This window comes from Alexandromys fortis, unplaced genomic scaffold (assembly GCF_014885135.2).
Source record: "Alexandromys fortis isolate MF-2015 unplaced genomic scaffold, M_Fortis_MF-2015_v1.1 scaffold_146, whole genome shotgun sequence".
In the NCBI taxonomy this organism is placed as follows: Eukaryota; Metazoa; Chordata; class Mammalia; order Rodentia; family Cricetidae; genus Alexandromys; species Alexandromys fortis.
Genome location: NW_026068042.1, coordinates 340,076 through 357,731, shown reverse-complemented (window position 1 = coordinate 357,731; position 17,656 = coordinate 340,076). Strand labels below are relative to the sequence as shown.

The window sequence follows — 17,656 nt, the reverse complement described above, 5'->3', positions numbered from 1 at the left end:
AGCCAGACATCTTCCTTAATGCAAGCCATCTTCTCATCCCTCACCCAAGAGTCAGCAGCAGACCCTCAGCTCAACTTTATTCCAATAATTTAATAGAAAATTAAAATAATAAATAATATGAACCAGATCAAGACAGCCGAGCTGGTACAGGTCCAGGCCAGCCTAGTACAAAGTTAAGGAGGTAGGGGACGGTGAGACAGGAGGGGAGGGGGCTGCTCTGTGCAAGGGCAGAAAGCAGCTTGGAATGTGGCTGATGGTTCTCAGGTGTCTGCATGTGTTTTCAATGTATTAACAAAAGAGAAGGGGGATTCTGCGTCATTCTGAACCAGATGGTAAGAGAAAGACAGCAGAACAAGAATGTGGAAAAGGGGTAGACGCTGGCTTTCCAAAGAGCCCCACCTGAGGGGAATGCTGGAATGTACCATGTTGTTAGCAGTGAGTGGCAATGACTGGAAAGGGCCTCACTGAACATAGCATGCAATGAAGGGAAGAGGGAAGACCCGCGACTTGGCCAGCAGAGCCGGGGCAAAGGGAGAGAGGGACTGGGTCCCAGAAGCAAGAGGAAGGCAGGAGAAAGATCAAAGATCAGTCCTTGAAGACAATCTGTTGGCCGTGAGGACGCTCATCGTGGGTGATATGGCGGCGGACATGAATCCTCCGGACACGGTGCTCTCGGTTCTCTTCATCATCCCCTCGGCCTGCCCCACCACCTCCAGCTGCACCCCCTGTGGCCTCCAGGAGAGCTAGATCTGGGCCACGGGGAGTCTCATAAATCAAGATGTTCAGGGTCTCCTCGAAGATCCGAGCCTCGGGGAATTCCACCTGCAAAAGGCCAGCAACCTGTAGCTCCTACCCTCTGGCCCAGTCCCACAATCCTTCCCCAGCAGCTCCTCTGTGGTCTCCCCTCCAGGCCTGAAGGCAGGCAGTTATCCTTCACTGCCCAGTCTCTTGGAATGCTCTTTCATGTATCAAGTCCTGAGTACTGCGCCACTATCCCGGAGGCTGCTCTGAGCATCAGGAATACAGCAGGGATAACAAATGCTTGTTCTCAGAAGCCTGGAAGTCTAGGGGAAGATACACACACACTTCCTAAAATATACATTGTCAGATGATGACATTAAAAAAAAAAAAAAGAAAAGAAAAGAAGGGCTGGAGAGATGGCTCAGAGGTTAAGAGCACTGACTGCTCTTCCAGAGGTCTTGAGTTCAATTCCCAGCAACCACATGGTGGCTCACAGCCATCTATAATGAGATCTGGTGCCCTCTTCTGGCATGCAAAAATACATGGAAGGAATGTTGTATACATAATAAATAAATAAATCTTAAAAAAAAAAAAAGAAAAGAAAAGAAGGAAAAAGGGATGAGAATGGCCTTTCCCAGGAGTGTTTCATCTTTCTAGAGAGGGAGGAAGGAGACAGAGAAAACACACTGAGGAGCAGCAGCAAGGAGGGGAAGGGTTTGGTCAGGAATTTGTCTCAAATGTCAAGACAAAGCGATGGAAGAAAAGCATGGGAATGAAGTATGAAAAGAGGATTTTACTGGGCAGCTTGGAAGGAAGGATATAATGAACACAGCTTGCCTTTCCTTCTTTACAGTACTGAGGACTGAACCCAGAGGCTCAAGAATACTGAACCAGTTCTACTGCTGAGCTACACCCATACCTGTATCTGCTTATTACTGAATTAATTAAGATAGAGTCTCACTAGGCTGCCCAAGATGGTCTTAAACTTGCAGTCCTCTTGCACAAGACCAGCCAGTATAACTGAGTAAAACTGCCTCTCAGTTGGGTGAACTCACAGGGGTACCCATGCCTTTCCCTTAAAATACATTCTATCTGCTTGTATCTTCCTAATTGCAGGAGGAAAAAAAGAACCAGCTTCTGGAAGCTGAGCACCTATTTCATTCCTTTGATCAATGTTTCTTAGTACTTCCACTAAGTCACGGGTACCAGGCTAATAGTGGCTAGGGGGCATCAGAAAGGAAAAGCTGCAACACTGCTCTGCAGCCATTGTCCTACACTATACTACAACACTGTCAACTAAAAAGGGAGCTGACCAGCTTTGTGGCAATTATATTGAAATCTCATGAGCAAAGGTGTCCAGAGAGAAATGATGCTTGGCTTGGGTCTGAAAGCCCAAGTTCATTAGCTATCAGGGAAAAGGGAAGGATTCTCATCACATCCTATTGAGGACGGACTTGCACTGTTCAACATGCCCTGTCTGTGGTTTGAAGTCTGGGGCAGTGCCTAACACAGATTGGGTACTGGTTGGTCAGTGGTGGCCTTTAATCCCAGAGCAGGAGGCTCTGTGAGTTCTAGGCCAGCCTGGTCTACAGAGTGAGTTCCAGGACAGACAGCCTTGGTTACAGAGAGAAGTTCTATCTTGAAAAACAAAATAAAAACAAACAAACAAAATCAACAACAACAAAAAACAATCATGCTCTATCTAAACAAGGCCGGGGTCTCAATCCCGGCACCAAAACCAAAGCAAAAAAGAGGGGGCTCTAATCTCAGCCTCATTTCATGGGCAGAAAAATAGAGGTCACTGAAGTGAGACCTACCAAGCTATACAGCCCTGGTCCTAGAACTCTGGTCCTTGATGCCCACCAAAGATCCTGCCCTTGCCTGACCCACTGATCTGCCTCTGTCCTAGGTCCAGGTCCTACCTCCCACCCCTCCCTGATCCCCTCTGACCTTGGTCTGCTTCTTCTCCGTAGCATAGACTATGGAGGTGCAGCACACTTCGGCGATTTTTCGGCCCTGCCCATAGAAAGACCAGCAGCAAATCTCATCCCCCAGGACATCCTTGAGGAAGAGCAGACGGCCATGGAAGCGCAGGGCCAGTTTGTCAAACAGCTCGATGTTCTTCAGTAAGTTGTCATCTGAAGTGCTGAGGAGCAGGGTTCATCAGGCCTTAGGTGACTGGCTGTCTTCCCTCCCTCAACTCCCACAGAGGGGCCCAGATTCCCAGCACTCCAGCCCTGCCCTGCAGGGGACTTCCAACTGTGTAGGCCTCTCTGAAGGGAAGCATCTGCCAAGAAAATCACCGCATGGCAGAGGCTCCGGTGCGGGTCTTCAACCAGGCTGTCAGTTTTGCTACATTCTAACTGAGCAACATTAAGCAGGTTATTTTGTCCCTTAGTGCCACAGTATCATCTCCACATGGAGATCAACACTTCCTCAGACCACTGAGAGAGTGATAGTCAACAGATACACGGAGACCAATCCCGTTGGAAAATAAGGAGCTAACCTATACCAGCCATTATCATTGTCTTGGCCTAAACCTCCTTTACTGATGGCAGGTGGCACAGCTGGAATGGGGCATTCAAAAGGCAGGCATTCTGTGGTCTCTTGCAGACACACCCACGCCTCTGCCCAGTGCATGGACACACGCAGATGCACCCACGCCTCTGCCCAGTGCATGGACACATGCAGATGCACCCACGTCTCTGCCCAGTGCATGGACACACACAGATGCACCCACGCCTCTGCCCAGTGCATGGACACACGCAGATGCACCCACGTCTCTGCCCAGTGCATGGACACATGCAGATGCACCCACGCCTCTGCCCAGTGCATGGACACACGCAGACCACACCCACGTCTCCCAGCTCTCACCTGGTATAGGAGTACTTGTTGTTACTGCGGTTGTGCAGAAGTTTCACCACAGGCTACAGGGGAAAGCCGAAGGAGAGTGGAGTCAAGAGAGAACAGCAGCCTTCAGTCCCCCTCCCCCCTTCACCACAGGGCTCCAGGGCCTCACCTTGGAGGTGCTGGCCAGGAGCTGCTGCTCTTCCCGGGGAGATGTCACTGTGGGGATGAGGCACAGTGGGGACAGGTTCTCCCGTTTTTGCTGAGGAAGAAGTAGAAGGTGATTAGCATACGTTCACTCACTCCACTTAAATAAAGGCCTTCTGAAGCTGCGAGGGGTTGAACATGCTCTTAAGTGTCTCTAAGGCTCACAGGGATGTGACCACTACAGTTTTAGCTCTGCAGGTCCCTGTACTGTACCCTTACTCTGCCAACTTGCTGTTTCTTAGCCACCCAGCTGTGTCCTCCTGACTCTGCACTGGCTGGCCCGCCTGGGGCATGCTTCACTGACCCGTGTGCAAAGCCGGCTAACCCTTCAGTTCTCAGCTCAGCATGCTGACACCACAGGGCCAGCCCCACCCCAGCGCCTCGCTACCATAGCTTCCTTGGGCTCAGATTATTGGTTCCTTTTCTTCACAGCACTTAAGTCTGCAGCTGTTTTTATATTTATGGTCTGTTTTCCTGACGACTGTCCTGGTGATGATCAGCATACATTTGCTGAATGAATAAGCCTGGCTGAGTACAATGAGGCTGTTTCTGCAGTGCTGGGTGTTGAACCCAGGACCATGAGGAAATACCAAGCAAGTATTCTATCATCACTGACCTATACCCTTCATCCTTTTCTTAAAAAAGATTTATTATATTTATTTATTATATTTATATATATTATATTTATTTATTATAGTGTTCTTGTCTGCACATATGCCTTCAGGCCAGAAGAGGGTGCCAGATCTCATTACAGATGGTTGTGAGCCACCATGTGGTTGCTGGGAATTGAACTCAGGACCTCTGGAAGAGCAGTCAGTGCTTTTAACTGCTGAGCAATCTCTCCAGCCCTCCCTTCACCCTTTTTAAAAATTAAAATTTAATTTAAAATTTAAAACATTGAGACAGCCTTGCTAAATTGCTCAGGCTGGCCTTGAATTTACAATCTCTTGCCTCAGCCTTCCAATAGTGGAACATACACCTTCAATCCCAGCACTCGAGAGGAAGATGCAGATACATCTCTGTGAATGAGACCAGTCTGATCTACATAGTAAAAGCCTGTCTCAAAAACAAGAAAACAAACAAACAAACAAAACCCTAAACAACCCTTCTGCCCCAGCTTCCCAAATGTTGGACATGTCTGTTTCTAATGCTATAAATTCTGAGATGAATTACAGAATAATAACAATATAATTATATAATTATTATTATTAGCTTTTCAAGACGGAGTTTCTCCATGTAGCCCTGGAACTCACTCTTTTTTTGTTTTTGTTTGGTTGGTTGGTTTGTTTTGTTTTTTTGAGACAGGTTTCTCTGTAGTTTGGAGTCTGTCCTGGAACTAGCTCTTGTAGACCTGGCTGACCTTGAACTCACAGAGATCCACCTGCCTCTGCTGGGATTAAAGGCACACATCACCGGCACCTCCACCCGGCCCTACCTCTTTCTTTCTCTCTTTCTTTTTTTTCTCCTATCTGTTTCTCAAGAGTTCTGTTTGCTCGTTCATTCATCTGTTTTGAGACAGGGTCTCTCTATAGTTCTGACTGGCCTCAAATTCACTATGTGGACCAGTTTGCCCTCAAACTTAGAGATCCACCTATCTCTGCCTCCTGAGTGCTGGGATAAAAGATATGTACCACCGTGTCCACCTAAGAGGTATTTTTTTTATTCCTTTGTTTTTTGATGTGTGTATAAAATTAACATGGAGAGACAAGCATGGCAGCAGGTGCCTTAAGGCCCAGCTACAAAGAGGCTGAAGTGGGAAGACTGCTTAAACATGGGGACATGAGAGCAGCCTAGACAACATACCCAGACCTCACTCTCAAAGAAATTAGATGAAATCAGTACACCCGTAACTCCAGAAGACAAATGTTGAGCACAGCCACAAACGCAAGGTTAGCTTGATCTACATTAGAGAATTTGAGGCTATCTAGGACTTTGCATCAATATTGTTTCAAAACAAAACAAAACAAAAAACAACAACGAAAAGCCAGGAATGTGTACACTTGTAATCAAAACACTTGGGAGGCAGAGGCAAATGGTTATCAAGTTTGAAACCAGCTTGGCCTACTTAATAAAACTATCTCAAAACACAAGAACAAAAAATAAACAACAGAGGCATAAAAGTCTGCCATTACTAAGTCAATTTTGAAGCACCAACTCTGTAAGGCATACACTATGGAGGCAAAATAATGAAAACAGTTTTGGTGCAGACGAAACTCACAATGAAGCACACAGAACCTGGAAAGAGATGTGTGTGCACATCTGAGAACCGTGGAGGAAGCAGAGTGCACGCACAAGGGTTATCTATCACTGTGTAACAAAAGGCCCAAACATCATAGCTTAAATTAACAAAAGGTATCTATGATTCCCTTTTCCCGTGGTCAGGAATTCCTTCGGGAGTGGCTGGGGCCCCCTGGCACAGGTTTTCCCATGAAGGCTTGCACGGCAGGGGCTGCAGACATCTGGAAGCATGGCTGCCTCTTGAGGTTCACTGGCTGAGAAACACAGCTGCTATATTCACACGGCTGATGCACTGCACCTGGACCTCTCTGTGGGTCTGCTTGAGTATCTGTATAACAGTTAGTTTCTCTACAGAAAACAATGCAAAAGATGCATGTCTCACTGTCCTTTATGACTAGTTTTATCTGCCTTAAGCCTCAAGGTTGGCTCCATTGTCACGTCCATGGATTCACATGTTAAAATAAAAAACAAACAAACACTCCTAGGATTCTCCAAGTCTCATCCATTACATCGGCAGTTCAAAGCACAGAAAATCTAAACCAGGTCCAGGTTGGGATGAGGCCATCTGGGTACAGTTCACCAACTTTGGCTCATGAAGGGCATTTTTGCTTTCTATCTGAACAGCTGTGAACTACAGGCACGTAGTCTCCTCCACTCACCTACTAGGAATGTCCTTCTTCAAAGGGGTGGGACAACAGCAAGTGGAAGTCATATAGAAGCCACTGGTCCTACAGTTTGCAAATCACTGGGACAAACGCTTGAGAACCCACTAATGCCCACCCTAACCAGTCCCCATGCACACGGTCCTGATGCCCAGAGGTATCACTCTTTCCCCAGGAGCTGGCAGAGCCTCGGTTTCCTCGGCCTGTTTCTCACAAGCACAAGTTTCCCTGTCCAAAGCCCTCCCTCACTTCAGCCTCCCTGCCCTTTTCAGTCCAGGCAGGTGATGTCCCTGCCAACGTCTTAGATACTTATTGTCTTCTAATCCTTGGGGCTCATGTTATAAGACAAAAACCACACCTATAACCTCTACAAAAAAGAGCTTTTGACTACTTTGGGCTTGTAAACAGGCTGCTGAGAGGCACACCTTAAGCTGTTTTTTAAAATTTTTTACTTCTTTTAGGCTCGATCTCATTGTAAGGCCTCTGCCTGAGTGCAAGGATTAAAGGTGCACCCATCAGGACATTGCAATCTTAAATTTCTTAGAAGAGCTGTCCTTAGATGAATAGCATATTCCTGCAGAAGTTCTTAGAAGGCTGAGGCAGGAGGCTAATGAGTTCAGCTTGTGCTACAAAAGAAGGTCCTGACCGGGTGGTGGTGGCGCACACCTTTAATCCCACAGCACTCGGGAGGCAGAGGTAGGCGGATCTCTGTGAGTTTCAGGACAGGCTCCAAAGCTACACAGAAAAACCCTGTCTCAAAAAACAAAACAAAACAAAGGAGAGAGAGAGAGAGAGAGAGAGAGAGAGAGAAACCAGTAAGACAGAAAACAAAACAAAAACCATGGAGTCTGTTCTTGGACAGTGCCTTGCAGTGTGGTTGACATACCCAGTGACAGTCCACTGGAGAGCACTGATTCTCCCTTTCCCCAAAGGTATCCACTGCAAATAGATTCTTGGTTGGGGTGGGTCTTTGTATCTACTTCCCCTTCTCAGTGCTGGAAGTTGTCTGGTTTGGACCTGTACTGAGCGTAGTTTGAGTTCATGTGTGTCAATACTGTTGTGTCTGGAAGCAACAGCACAATCTGTTACAAACATAGCAGCCCACACAACAACCATTTATTACTGCCTCCTTAAATTTCCAAGGGTCAGAACTTCAGACTGGCCCATGGTCTCTCAGGAACTACAGTCTAGATAATGGCCACAATTGGCTATAGTGGCACACGCTGTAATACCAGTCTTTGAGAGGTGAGAAGAGGAAGATCTTAGTTCAGGGTTAGTCTGGGATAAGAGGGCCTTGTCTCAAAACAATACAAAAAAGATGCTGACCAGGAGTGCATCCTCTGAATACTTGACTGGACCTAGAGGATCTGCTTCCAATAAAGCTGGCCCACATAGTTGGGAGTCTCTTGACAGCAAGCTCCAGTTTCTCACCTGCATGACTTCCCAAGGGCTGTTGGGGTTCCTCATATAATGGCTTGCTTACTAGAGTGAATGCCTCTTATGACCTCGCTTCAAAAGTCACACCTCAGAGCTGAGTGTGGTGCTGTATACCTGAAAGCTTGGCATTTAGGAGGTGGATAGAAGGATCATGAGTTCAAAGTCAGCTGGGAACTACTTGAGACCCTGTCTTTGCAGTTAAAACTATGTGCCTCTACAACATGGCTGCATGTGTCAATCCTATTCCGCGTGAGTGGGGACCAAATGAGACCCTGAATCCCAGGGAGGCAAAAAATCACTGGTGGCCATGTTGGATACTAGCTATCAAAAACCGCTTAATAGATGGTACCTGGAAAACTAACTTACTCTATGTAGAAGAAAAAAAAAAACAAAAAAGGAGTTAAAAAGCAGAGCAGTGGTGGCACACACATTCGTTCATTCATTTATGTATTATGGGATACATACACCACTGGAGAAAATGATATTTTGACTATATTAATGTCAAGAGTTGCTCAGTTGGTAGTGCAAAGCACAACTTTGTACATGACCCCATGGAACAACACTGAAGAAATGCTAACCCTGTAGTTATCCCATAACCCTAATGAATTGACTGGCTCAGGGGAGGAACAGCAATTGTTATGTTGTCGACAACAACTGACACTTGCACAACACCCAAATTAAATTAATATCACACAGATGAATTTATAGTCGGCAACAAGGAAATGTAACTACAGTGGAGGACTCAACATATCATCTGAATTCAGGGGCCAAGTGTGAGCACATCAGTCATATTAGCCACATCATGGGTGTCTTAATGGAATACAGTATGAAATAATAGCGCACTCCTAGGATGTACTCTATCCAAAATGCTGACATCAAACCTTTAAATTATGGTATAATTTACAGGAAATTCAGGACATATCAGGGTTGGTACCAATGATACCAGGACTGAACAATCAGGCAAATTTGGTAAGCAGACCATTGTACAGGCAGTGTCTTTAACAACTCAGCTTTATCAGAAAAAGAAGAAACAAACAAAAAAACCAGGCCGGTCCAGGTGGGAAGAGACTTAAGGACGTCAGCAGACACAACGTGAAGCTTGACTACAGGTCTTGCTTTAAATGAACTGCTTACCACATTTCAAGCAGAACTGGAGAAACAGGATGTTAGATTAAAACTTTATTGACATATAAAGTTATCAATTATTAACAATGTCAAAAGAAATAAAAGCAGTATACAAAACAGTACGTACAATATGCCACATTAGTAAACAGACATACACAAAATGCATACAGACAAAAACCTAAAAAAAAATTGGTGCTTTATTTTTTGGTGATCCATTTCCCAAATTTCTATAGTTGATAATACTGATAATAATACTGCTTTAAAAATAATAGGCGTTGGGGATGGAGAGATGGTTCAGTTAGTAAGTACCTGTCAGACAACCCTGAGCACTGAGTTCAGAGTCCTAGTATCCACTAGACAGCCCCTGACAAACATCTGTGACTCCACAGCCAGGCAGTGGAGACAGGCAAGTCCCTGGAGCTCTCTGGCAGAAAGCCTCGCCAATCAGTGAATCCAGCTTCCGTGAGATCCTGTCTTACAGAGTAAATAAGATATCCTGGCACTCAGGAGCCAGAAGCAGATCTCTGGGGTTTGAGGTCAGACCGGCCTACACAGCAAGTTCCAGGGCAAGAACAATAGCAAAGTAAGACCCTGCCTCAAACTAAAGAAAAAAAAGGCCAGAGGGTGGTGGCGTACGCCTTTAATTCCATTCCAGCACCTGGTAGGCAGAGGCAGGCAGATCTCTGTGAGTTCCAGGCCAGTCTGATCTACAAGAGCTAGTTCCAGGATGGCTAGGACTATTATATAGAGAAACAGTGCCTCAAAGTAAATAAATAAACAAACAAACAAACATATAAATCAGAGATAATAATGTGGAAGGTGACCAAGGAAGAAACTTGATGTGGAATGTCCTTCTCTGTGTGTGTTGCTTTTATTGGTTGATGACGAAAGCGTTTTTGGCCAATGGCTTAGCAGAGTAAAGCCAGGTGGGAAATCTTAACAGAGATAGAGAGAGTGGAGTTGAAGGAGACACCATGAAGCCGCTGAAGGAGTAACATGCCACACCAGTAAGCCACAGTCTTGTGGCATAGATGAATAGAAATGGGTTAATTTAACATGTAAGAGCTAGCTAGGAATACTCCCAAGCCACTGACCAAAACAGCTTTATTCATTAACCAATAAAAGCAACACATATACAGGACTTCCCACATCAGATACTTGATGTTAATGTCTGGTCTCCACACTCATATGCACACGTGTACACATTCACACAAACACACACACATATGTAACACACACACATATATACACAAATATATGGCTATTTGTAATTTTAAAATTCAAGACTCTCGGGCTAGCAAACGGCTCAGCATATAAAGATGCAGCTCACCAAGCCTGACAGCCTTGAGTCTGGTCCCGAGGCCGCACATGTTGAAAGGAGAGAACCGACTCCTACAAGTTGCTCTTTGACTTCCCACATGCACACTGTGGTACACGCAGACCCACACACCAAAATGAATAAAATTTAATAAACACATACACACATACACCTCTACTTCACAGATAAATGACATTCTAAGAGAAAATACTGACAATATCTAAATCCAACCCTTGAAAGCCAGAAAAAAATTGGAAGTTTTTTTGTTTGTTTGTTTCTTTTTCTGGTTTTTGAGACAGGGTTTCTCTGTGTAGTCCTGGCTGTCCTGGAACTCGCTTTGTAGACCAGGCTGGCCTCAAACTAGAGATCTGTCTGTTGCGGGAGGTCCTTCCGCTCCTCCAGCCAATAGCCACTGAGATACCAGCCCATTGGGGCGTGGTCTCTCTCTTTAAAAAAGCGGCCACTTTCCTCCTCACTCTTACTTCCTGCTCTGCTTCTGGCGACTAGACTCCCTTCCTGATTGTGCAGAGGGCTGTTGTTTGGAACGGTGATCTGTAAGTTTTTTCCCCTTTAAATAAATAACCATTCTATTAATCATAATTCCAAACTGGTGTGGGATCGTTTGTGATTTACGCCATTGCCTTCAATCTGCCTGCCTCTGCCTCCTGAGTGCTGGGACTAAAGGCGTGTGCCACCACTAGCCTTGTTAGTTTTTTTTGGCATGGGGTTACCCTATGTAACTCTTAAAAAAAAAAAAAAAGACAGCGTTTCTTTGTGTAGCCCTGGCTGTCCTGTCCTGAAATTCAGAGATCTGTTGGCCTGACTCTCCAGTGCTGAGATTAAAGGTGTGTACCACTATGCCCACCTCCTATGTAACTCTTGCTGGTCGCCTTAAGTGTACAACCCTACTACCTTTGCCTCCTGACTGCTAGGATTACAGGCATGCGCCACCATGACTGGCAATCGAAGTATCTTCTGGTTCAGGGCATGGTGGGTATACAGTATCACTGGTGCTGGAGAGAAAAGCCAACTTTTTCATATGAATCATGCTCTTTAGAGGATAGGTAATACATGCTCTTATATTTATGACTTCATTAAAATAGTCAAGGATCTCTCTTTAAGCGACAAGACAAGAAACTGGGGAGAACAGTGGGTAAATATGTAAAGCAATCACAGAAGGGGACTCTAAAAAGGCGAGTGAGTATATATGAGAAAGATATTCATTCAAACTCATTAGTAAGGAGAAGCTCGCGAAGTCCAATGAGATCACTCCACACCTATCAGTGTGGTAAAATTAGAAAGGGGGAGGATGCCAAGGATTACTGAGAATCGCCAGAATGAGGTTTCTTAGGTACTGCCTGTCAGGACAAAGCAATGGAACCATCTGAGAAGACTGAAATCTGGCTTGCATGTGTCCTGTGACCTAGTACTTCTCTAGCTATAATTTTAAGAAATTCGAATAGGACCAGAGGGGACACAGAAGGATGCCCACAGTGGCACTGTTTGTGGGACAGGAAAGAGAAAGCAAGCTCCAAACTCAGGAGAATGTATGACTACATCGAGCAGTCAGCATAGAGTCCTGTGCACCATAGAGTGTGACTAGATCCTGAGAAGCGGTTGAGTGAGAAACAGTAACAACTAAGCGATATTTATGTAAACATATGCACACCAAAAGCATATATACACAAATGCTTTAGTTTTTCAAAGTTAGAGATATAATCCAAGCATATGTATCTGCACATTAGGATCTGACAGGGGTAGGAGTGGGGGAAATGGACAAGGGATTGGGCATGAAGGGGAGGAGGACAAAACTGAAAGAGAAAAGATTTGCCTAGACCAGTGACACTCTGGCATGCCCTGAGGACTAGTGGAGCTGGGAGGATGGGTGGGAAGAAGCTGCTGGAGCATGGAAAGGAAGTACCACACTTGGGAGTCAGATAACCTGGAGCTGAACTGAACACACTGGCTTTGAATGCATCCCTAATGTTTCTTTGTATCTATCTATGTAGGGTAACTAAGGGCACAAGATGTACCAACAAGCAGACAGCAAAATCCCTCCCAACACAGCAGGTGTGCAATGACATTAGCTCAACTTCAATTCAGAGTGGAGCTAAGCATGCACACCTGTCACCCCAGGACTCTGGAGACTGAAGCAGGAAGATCCTCAAATCAAGGACAACCTGAGCTACACAGTTAGACTCTGTCTTTAAAATGTAAGATATAGGAGCTGGAGAGATGGCTCAGTGGTTAAGAGCACTGACTGCTCTTCCAGAGGTCCTGAGTTCAATTCCCAGCAACCAAATGGTGGCTCACAACCACCTATAATGAGATCTGGTGCCCTCTTCTGGCCTACAGGCAGGATACTGTATAATAAATAAATAAATAATAAAAAATAAAATGTAAGATATAATGAGCAGAACTGTACTTCCAAGATATAGGTCAGTGCCGGCCAGGTGGCTCAGAGGGGAAAGGAGGCAGACTCTGACAACCTGAATTTGACCTCCCCCTCCTTGGGTCCCACAATGTAGAAGAGAATCCATTCTCCAAAGCTGGCCTCTAGCCTCTATACTTTAGGTGTGGCACATGCCACTCCCAAAAAAACTATATTTTAAAACAATCCAATTCAGTATTTTTCAAATTGCTATATGGTAACTCTTTAATGGGTCATAAAATAAGTATAATGGGACTCAAACATAAGAGAGATGGGGGCTAGTGAAGGAAGCGATATATTAAGGGACATTTTATTAACAGCGCTCCTTCACAAAAAGCTTTGAATTATAGCTCAGTCTCCACTTTTTAATTTGCAACTGGCATTCAAGACATACAATGTACAATCTACTTCTGTAATTATTACAAAAAAAAACCTGGACAATACAGAAACTCGATTAAAACTTACTACATTGTATTTATTGTTCTTATCTCTTGGAACATGAGAACAGAATGCGAAAGGCAGGAACTGACAGGCTCAAGGTTACTAGGCATGGCAGAGGTGGCCGGGATCCCAGGGGATCCCAAGAACCTGCAGAAGTGGAACAGAGCGGGTGAGGAGGGCCTGGAATCCCCAGCCCTGTTTAAGGATTATGGCTCCACTGATGTGACACTTCATTTGAGGAAAAAATTTCACCACTGAAAAGACAAATAAAGAAGCCCTGAAGGGTTGAAAGAAACAGGGTGGGGGTGGCTGCCTTCCAGGGCAGGACCAGATCATGGAGGTTATTGCATTCTAACTTAAACTGAGATGTGGTGGGAGCCAGCTGGTGAAAGGGTTCAGTGGCCAAACCCCATGACCAGTACTCCACCCCTGAATGCACACTGTGAAAAAGGAGAACACGGGCAGACAGTGCCCTGTGACTGACCTCCACGAGCACCCTTACTGTGGCGCACACACACGCTAACAAACCAAAATTTTAAATTATATAAATTGAGGAAACCACCCCCCCACACACACACACCAGCCTGGAGAACTACTCAAGACTTCAGAACAAAGGAGAGGATGAACTGGGGTTGTGTTTAATGACGTCACTCAGGTGGTAGCACAACTGGGTAGGAACAGCTGCAAGCACAGAGCAGGTATTTCTAAGGACAACTGTCCTGACAGCAGGTGCATTGTCGCCCTGCCTCAAGCAGCAGGGATGCTTGGGAAGACTGCACCCCAAATCCCAAAAGCCTGGGGGTTATGCCCCGTCCGAGCCTTCCTCTGTTGTACTAGCTACCGGCTAGCTCTCCCAAGAACGGGAGTACAAGGACTCAGAAGGTGGGGGCGGCTCTCACCTGCAGCGCCAGCTGGCAGTCTTCAATCAGGCCCTGCACCAGGTAGTATCGAGCTTCACCTAGCAGCTCCCCGAGTTCTCTGGTACTCTCAGGCAGTGGGACCGACCCATCCCGCAGGTAGTTGAGAATTGTACCAAAGTGACGACCACTCCGGTCAATCAGCACCCAACCTGGTGGAGTGGGAAAAGGCAAAAGGAAGGATGGATTGGTGGGGGGTTGAATAGGTATTTTTTAGAAAACCAATTCCAAAGCAAAAAGAAAACCTAAATACTTAACTGTTTCAAACCTCTGCCACATCCAAGAACTCTTTCAAACATCTCCAGTGAGTTATACACACGCCTGTCACAGAGTAACTCCCTCCCAAGTCTACTGGACAATCAGGAAACTCTCACCATGGGCAAGTCTTTTGTTTTTCAAGACATGATTTCTCTGTGAAGCTTTGGCTGTCCTGTACTCTGTAGACCAGGCTGGCCTCGAACTCACAGAGCTCCGCCTGCCTCCTGACGCTGGGATTAAAGGTGCCGTTTAGGAAGCTGTTTTCAAGGCTACTCGAGGGCTAGCACTATAGGCACCTGCCACCAAGCCCAATTTACCGTGGAAAATTCTTACCGAATTACCTATCAATAAACTTAACCCTTTCTATTAATGTTAACCACTCACTTAATGAAAATGTCCACCTCAACCCTTCAATTCACCAGAATAATAAAATAATCACATTATTCAAAGAACTTACTCTCTGTGGTTACCTGTGGTTTTCTTGCTTCCTGGTCATTCCCACTCAACGCCCTCCCTGAATACCCCGAGGGGGTTAACTCCTCAAGACTCATCAGATCCCTTTACCAACCCTTGTCTAGCACTAAATGGCACTTCACAAATACTTATCAAATAAGCTATTTTTTTCATCTTTAGTATTTAAAGGCTGAACTTCACCTCCTAAGCGTTTGCTTTCATAATCTTCATTAACTCTTCCCTTTAAGGTTATACTACAGCAAGTGGGTCCCAAATTTAAAGGCAACACTCCGAGAAGGTTAAGGTTCACCTGCCAAGGAGAGCTGCACCCGTCACTCTGGTCCCCGGTAAACCTAAAGCAGCTCTTCTCCTACAATCTATGTTTACAGATGATTCCTAGAGAGTGGCAGGGGCATGTGTTAGAGACGGACACACAAGATCGTTCGGTTCTCCAGGGTGCCTGGTGGCGGTTCTAAGGCAGGGAGGCAAACAAAAGGCTGGGCGGTAGGAAGAAAGTGGTAAAGGTTGTCTGGGGGCTGGTTCCCAGGCTTTATGAACTAGGGGGCGACGAGAAAATAATCGGCAATGGAGTGTTTGGCAGAGGTCACTGCTGGAAGGAAAGGATTGGGGAAGGAGGGAGACTTTGAACAAGGAGAAGGTAAGATGGGACGGGGGAGCCGGGAACGAACCGGGGGCTGGAGGGCAGCACGTGTACGGGCGACACGCATACCTCCGGCGTCTGTGAGCACCTCCACGCGGCCGCTGAACATGGCCTTGAGCATGGTGTCCTGCCCAGTGAGGGTGCGCAGCGTGGTGTAGTGCAGCGAGCCGCCCACGTTCAGCTTCACATACTTGCTGTTCGGGGTCAGGGGCTTCAGACTGTACGAGGGGGAGCCGGGCTCCACACCCGAGGGCTTAGGGGACTCCAGGCATTCGGCCGCAGCCGCCTCCGGGCCAGAGGCCTCGGCCGACATGCCAGTGAGCGGACGCGGGTGGCGGTCGCAGGCTCTCTCCGCGTCCCGGACCGGCTCTCAGAGACCCCACGACTCCAGCGCGGGCGCCAGACCGCTCGGCGCACACGCCCACTCGCCGCGGCTACTCCGCGACGTCCACCCTCCGCCCCATCGCGCGCGCACTCTCCACCCGGAAGCCGCGCGGGCAGTTGCGCAGGCGCGGCCAGGCCGGGGGCGGGGCCAAGAGCTGGAGCAAGCGCAGTCTGCGAGGGCCGTTGCGGTCTGGAGTGAGGGTGCAGGAAAAGTCGTTCTAGGGGACTCGGGAGCCTAGATGGAGAAAGCGCCCGCTCCCTTTGCTCCTTATGCATGTGAATAGAGAAGATCACAGCCCACGACAGTCTCAGCTCGCAGAGCGCTTCATTCACGTGAAAGGAAGCAGGCTCAGAGGGCTGGACGATGCGCATGGTATTTATTTTCCCTACTCCAGCACAGTGCACTTGACAGACTGTAGGAAGAACAGTCAACAAAAACCAAGAAAATTCTCCAATGAGGCCATAAGGCTCCCAGAGGAAGTGAAACTAGGAGCCCAGGTTGGAAGGCCAAACAGAGGAGCGATGAGGGAAAGAAGCGTCTGCGATAAAGACAGTTCCAGGCAGAGAAGAAGGGGAAATAGAAACCTGAGCCAACTGTGACTGTAATTTCAGCCCTGGAGGCTGAGGCAGGAAGATAGTGAGTTCCAGGCCAGACTGGGCTGCATATTGGTACCTATCTCAAAACAAAAGGAACATGGAAATTGGAAGCATATGACCAGACAGGCTAGTGACGATCTTAGAATCCCAGCTGTCATGAGACCTACCACTGAGCCCAAAAGAGAAGAAAGAAGTGGAGTGCACTGTGGACAAGAGGTTTTTAGTTTTTGGTTTTTTTTTAGAATCTGGTACCTCAGATGTTTAACAACCTGCCCTAATGTCTGGAAAGGGGCTTTGCTGGATGGAAAACCCAAGTCAGCATCCTCGTTTCCACCCTGTCACCCCGGAAGATCTGGGCAAAGCTCCTCTCTCTAGGTCAAGTTGACTCCTTTACCTGCTTAGTGTGGGTGCAAACCTAAGTATTTGCCGTGGACAGGGAGAGGTGCGGAGAAGCCAGGTGGATCTGTTAGAAGGTATTAGAAGTGTAATTGAGGGGACTTCGTGTTCTGACACAAAGGGGTTGCCAATTCTATTCCCCCCTCGAGTGTGGCAGTGAAAAGGGAAAGGCAGTTCCTAGCAGCTGGCTTGCACGCTCCTTCCTGACGTCTTGGTGTTGAGGGTGTAAGACTTTAAGACAATCCTGAAGCCATTTTTGACAATTCTGAATCCTCTCAGCCTCTGTGCCATAGTGCTTCCCCTCCTCCCTTGGGAACCAAAGACCTAACAGCTACACTCGCACGTACTCAGTTCCTGAACAATTACCCATATACGTATGCTTTGGTTTGGTCCCCTGGGAAACGGGGTCAAAATGACCTCTTACCTCATCTGATCTGGCAACAGCTCCCCAGTCAATTATTGGTAATAGCCCTTTCAAATAAGCCAATCTGAATAGTCAAAGAACAACCCCCCTTGCTTCTGTGGCCCCTTTAAAAGTAGACT

The 17,656-nt window shown here is 46.7% G+C and overlaps 1 protein-coding gene across 1 annotated transcript; it reads right to left on the bottom strand.

Annotated features, from left to right (window-relative positions):
- Window positions 1-70: 70 nt before the first annotated feature.
- On the bottom strand, window positions 71-16,233 carry Kctd13 (potassium channel tetramerization domain containing 13). The gene is made up of 6 exons (XM_050166063.1): window positions 15,806-16,233; window positions 14,347-14,516; window positions 3,761-3,850; window positions 3,616-3,668; window positions 2,692-2,887; window positions 71-822 (listed from the first exon to the last, which is right to left on the bottom strand). Exons 1-6 carry the CDS (start codon window positions 16,047-16,049, stop codon window positions 586-588), a joined length of 990 nt encoding a protein of 329 aa, XP_050022020.1. The 5' UTR covers window positions 16,050-16,233; the 3' UTR covers window positions 71-585.
- Between the last annotated feature and the right edge of the window lie 1,423 nt (window positions 16,234-17,656).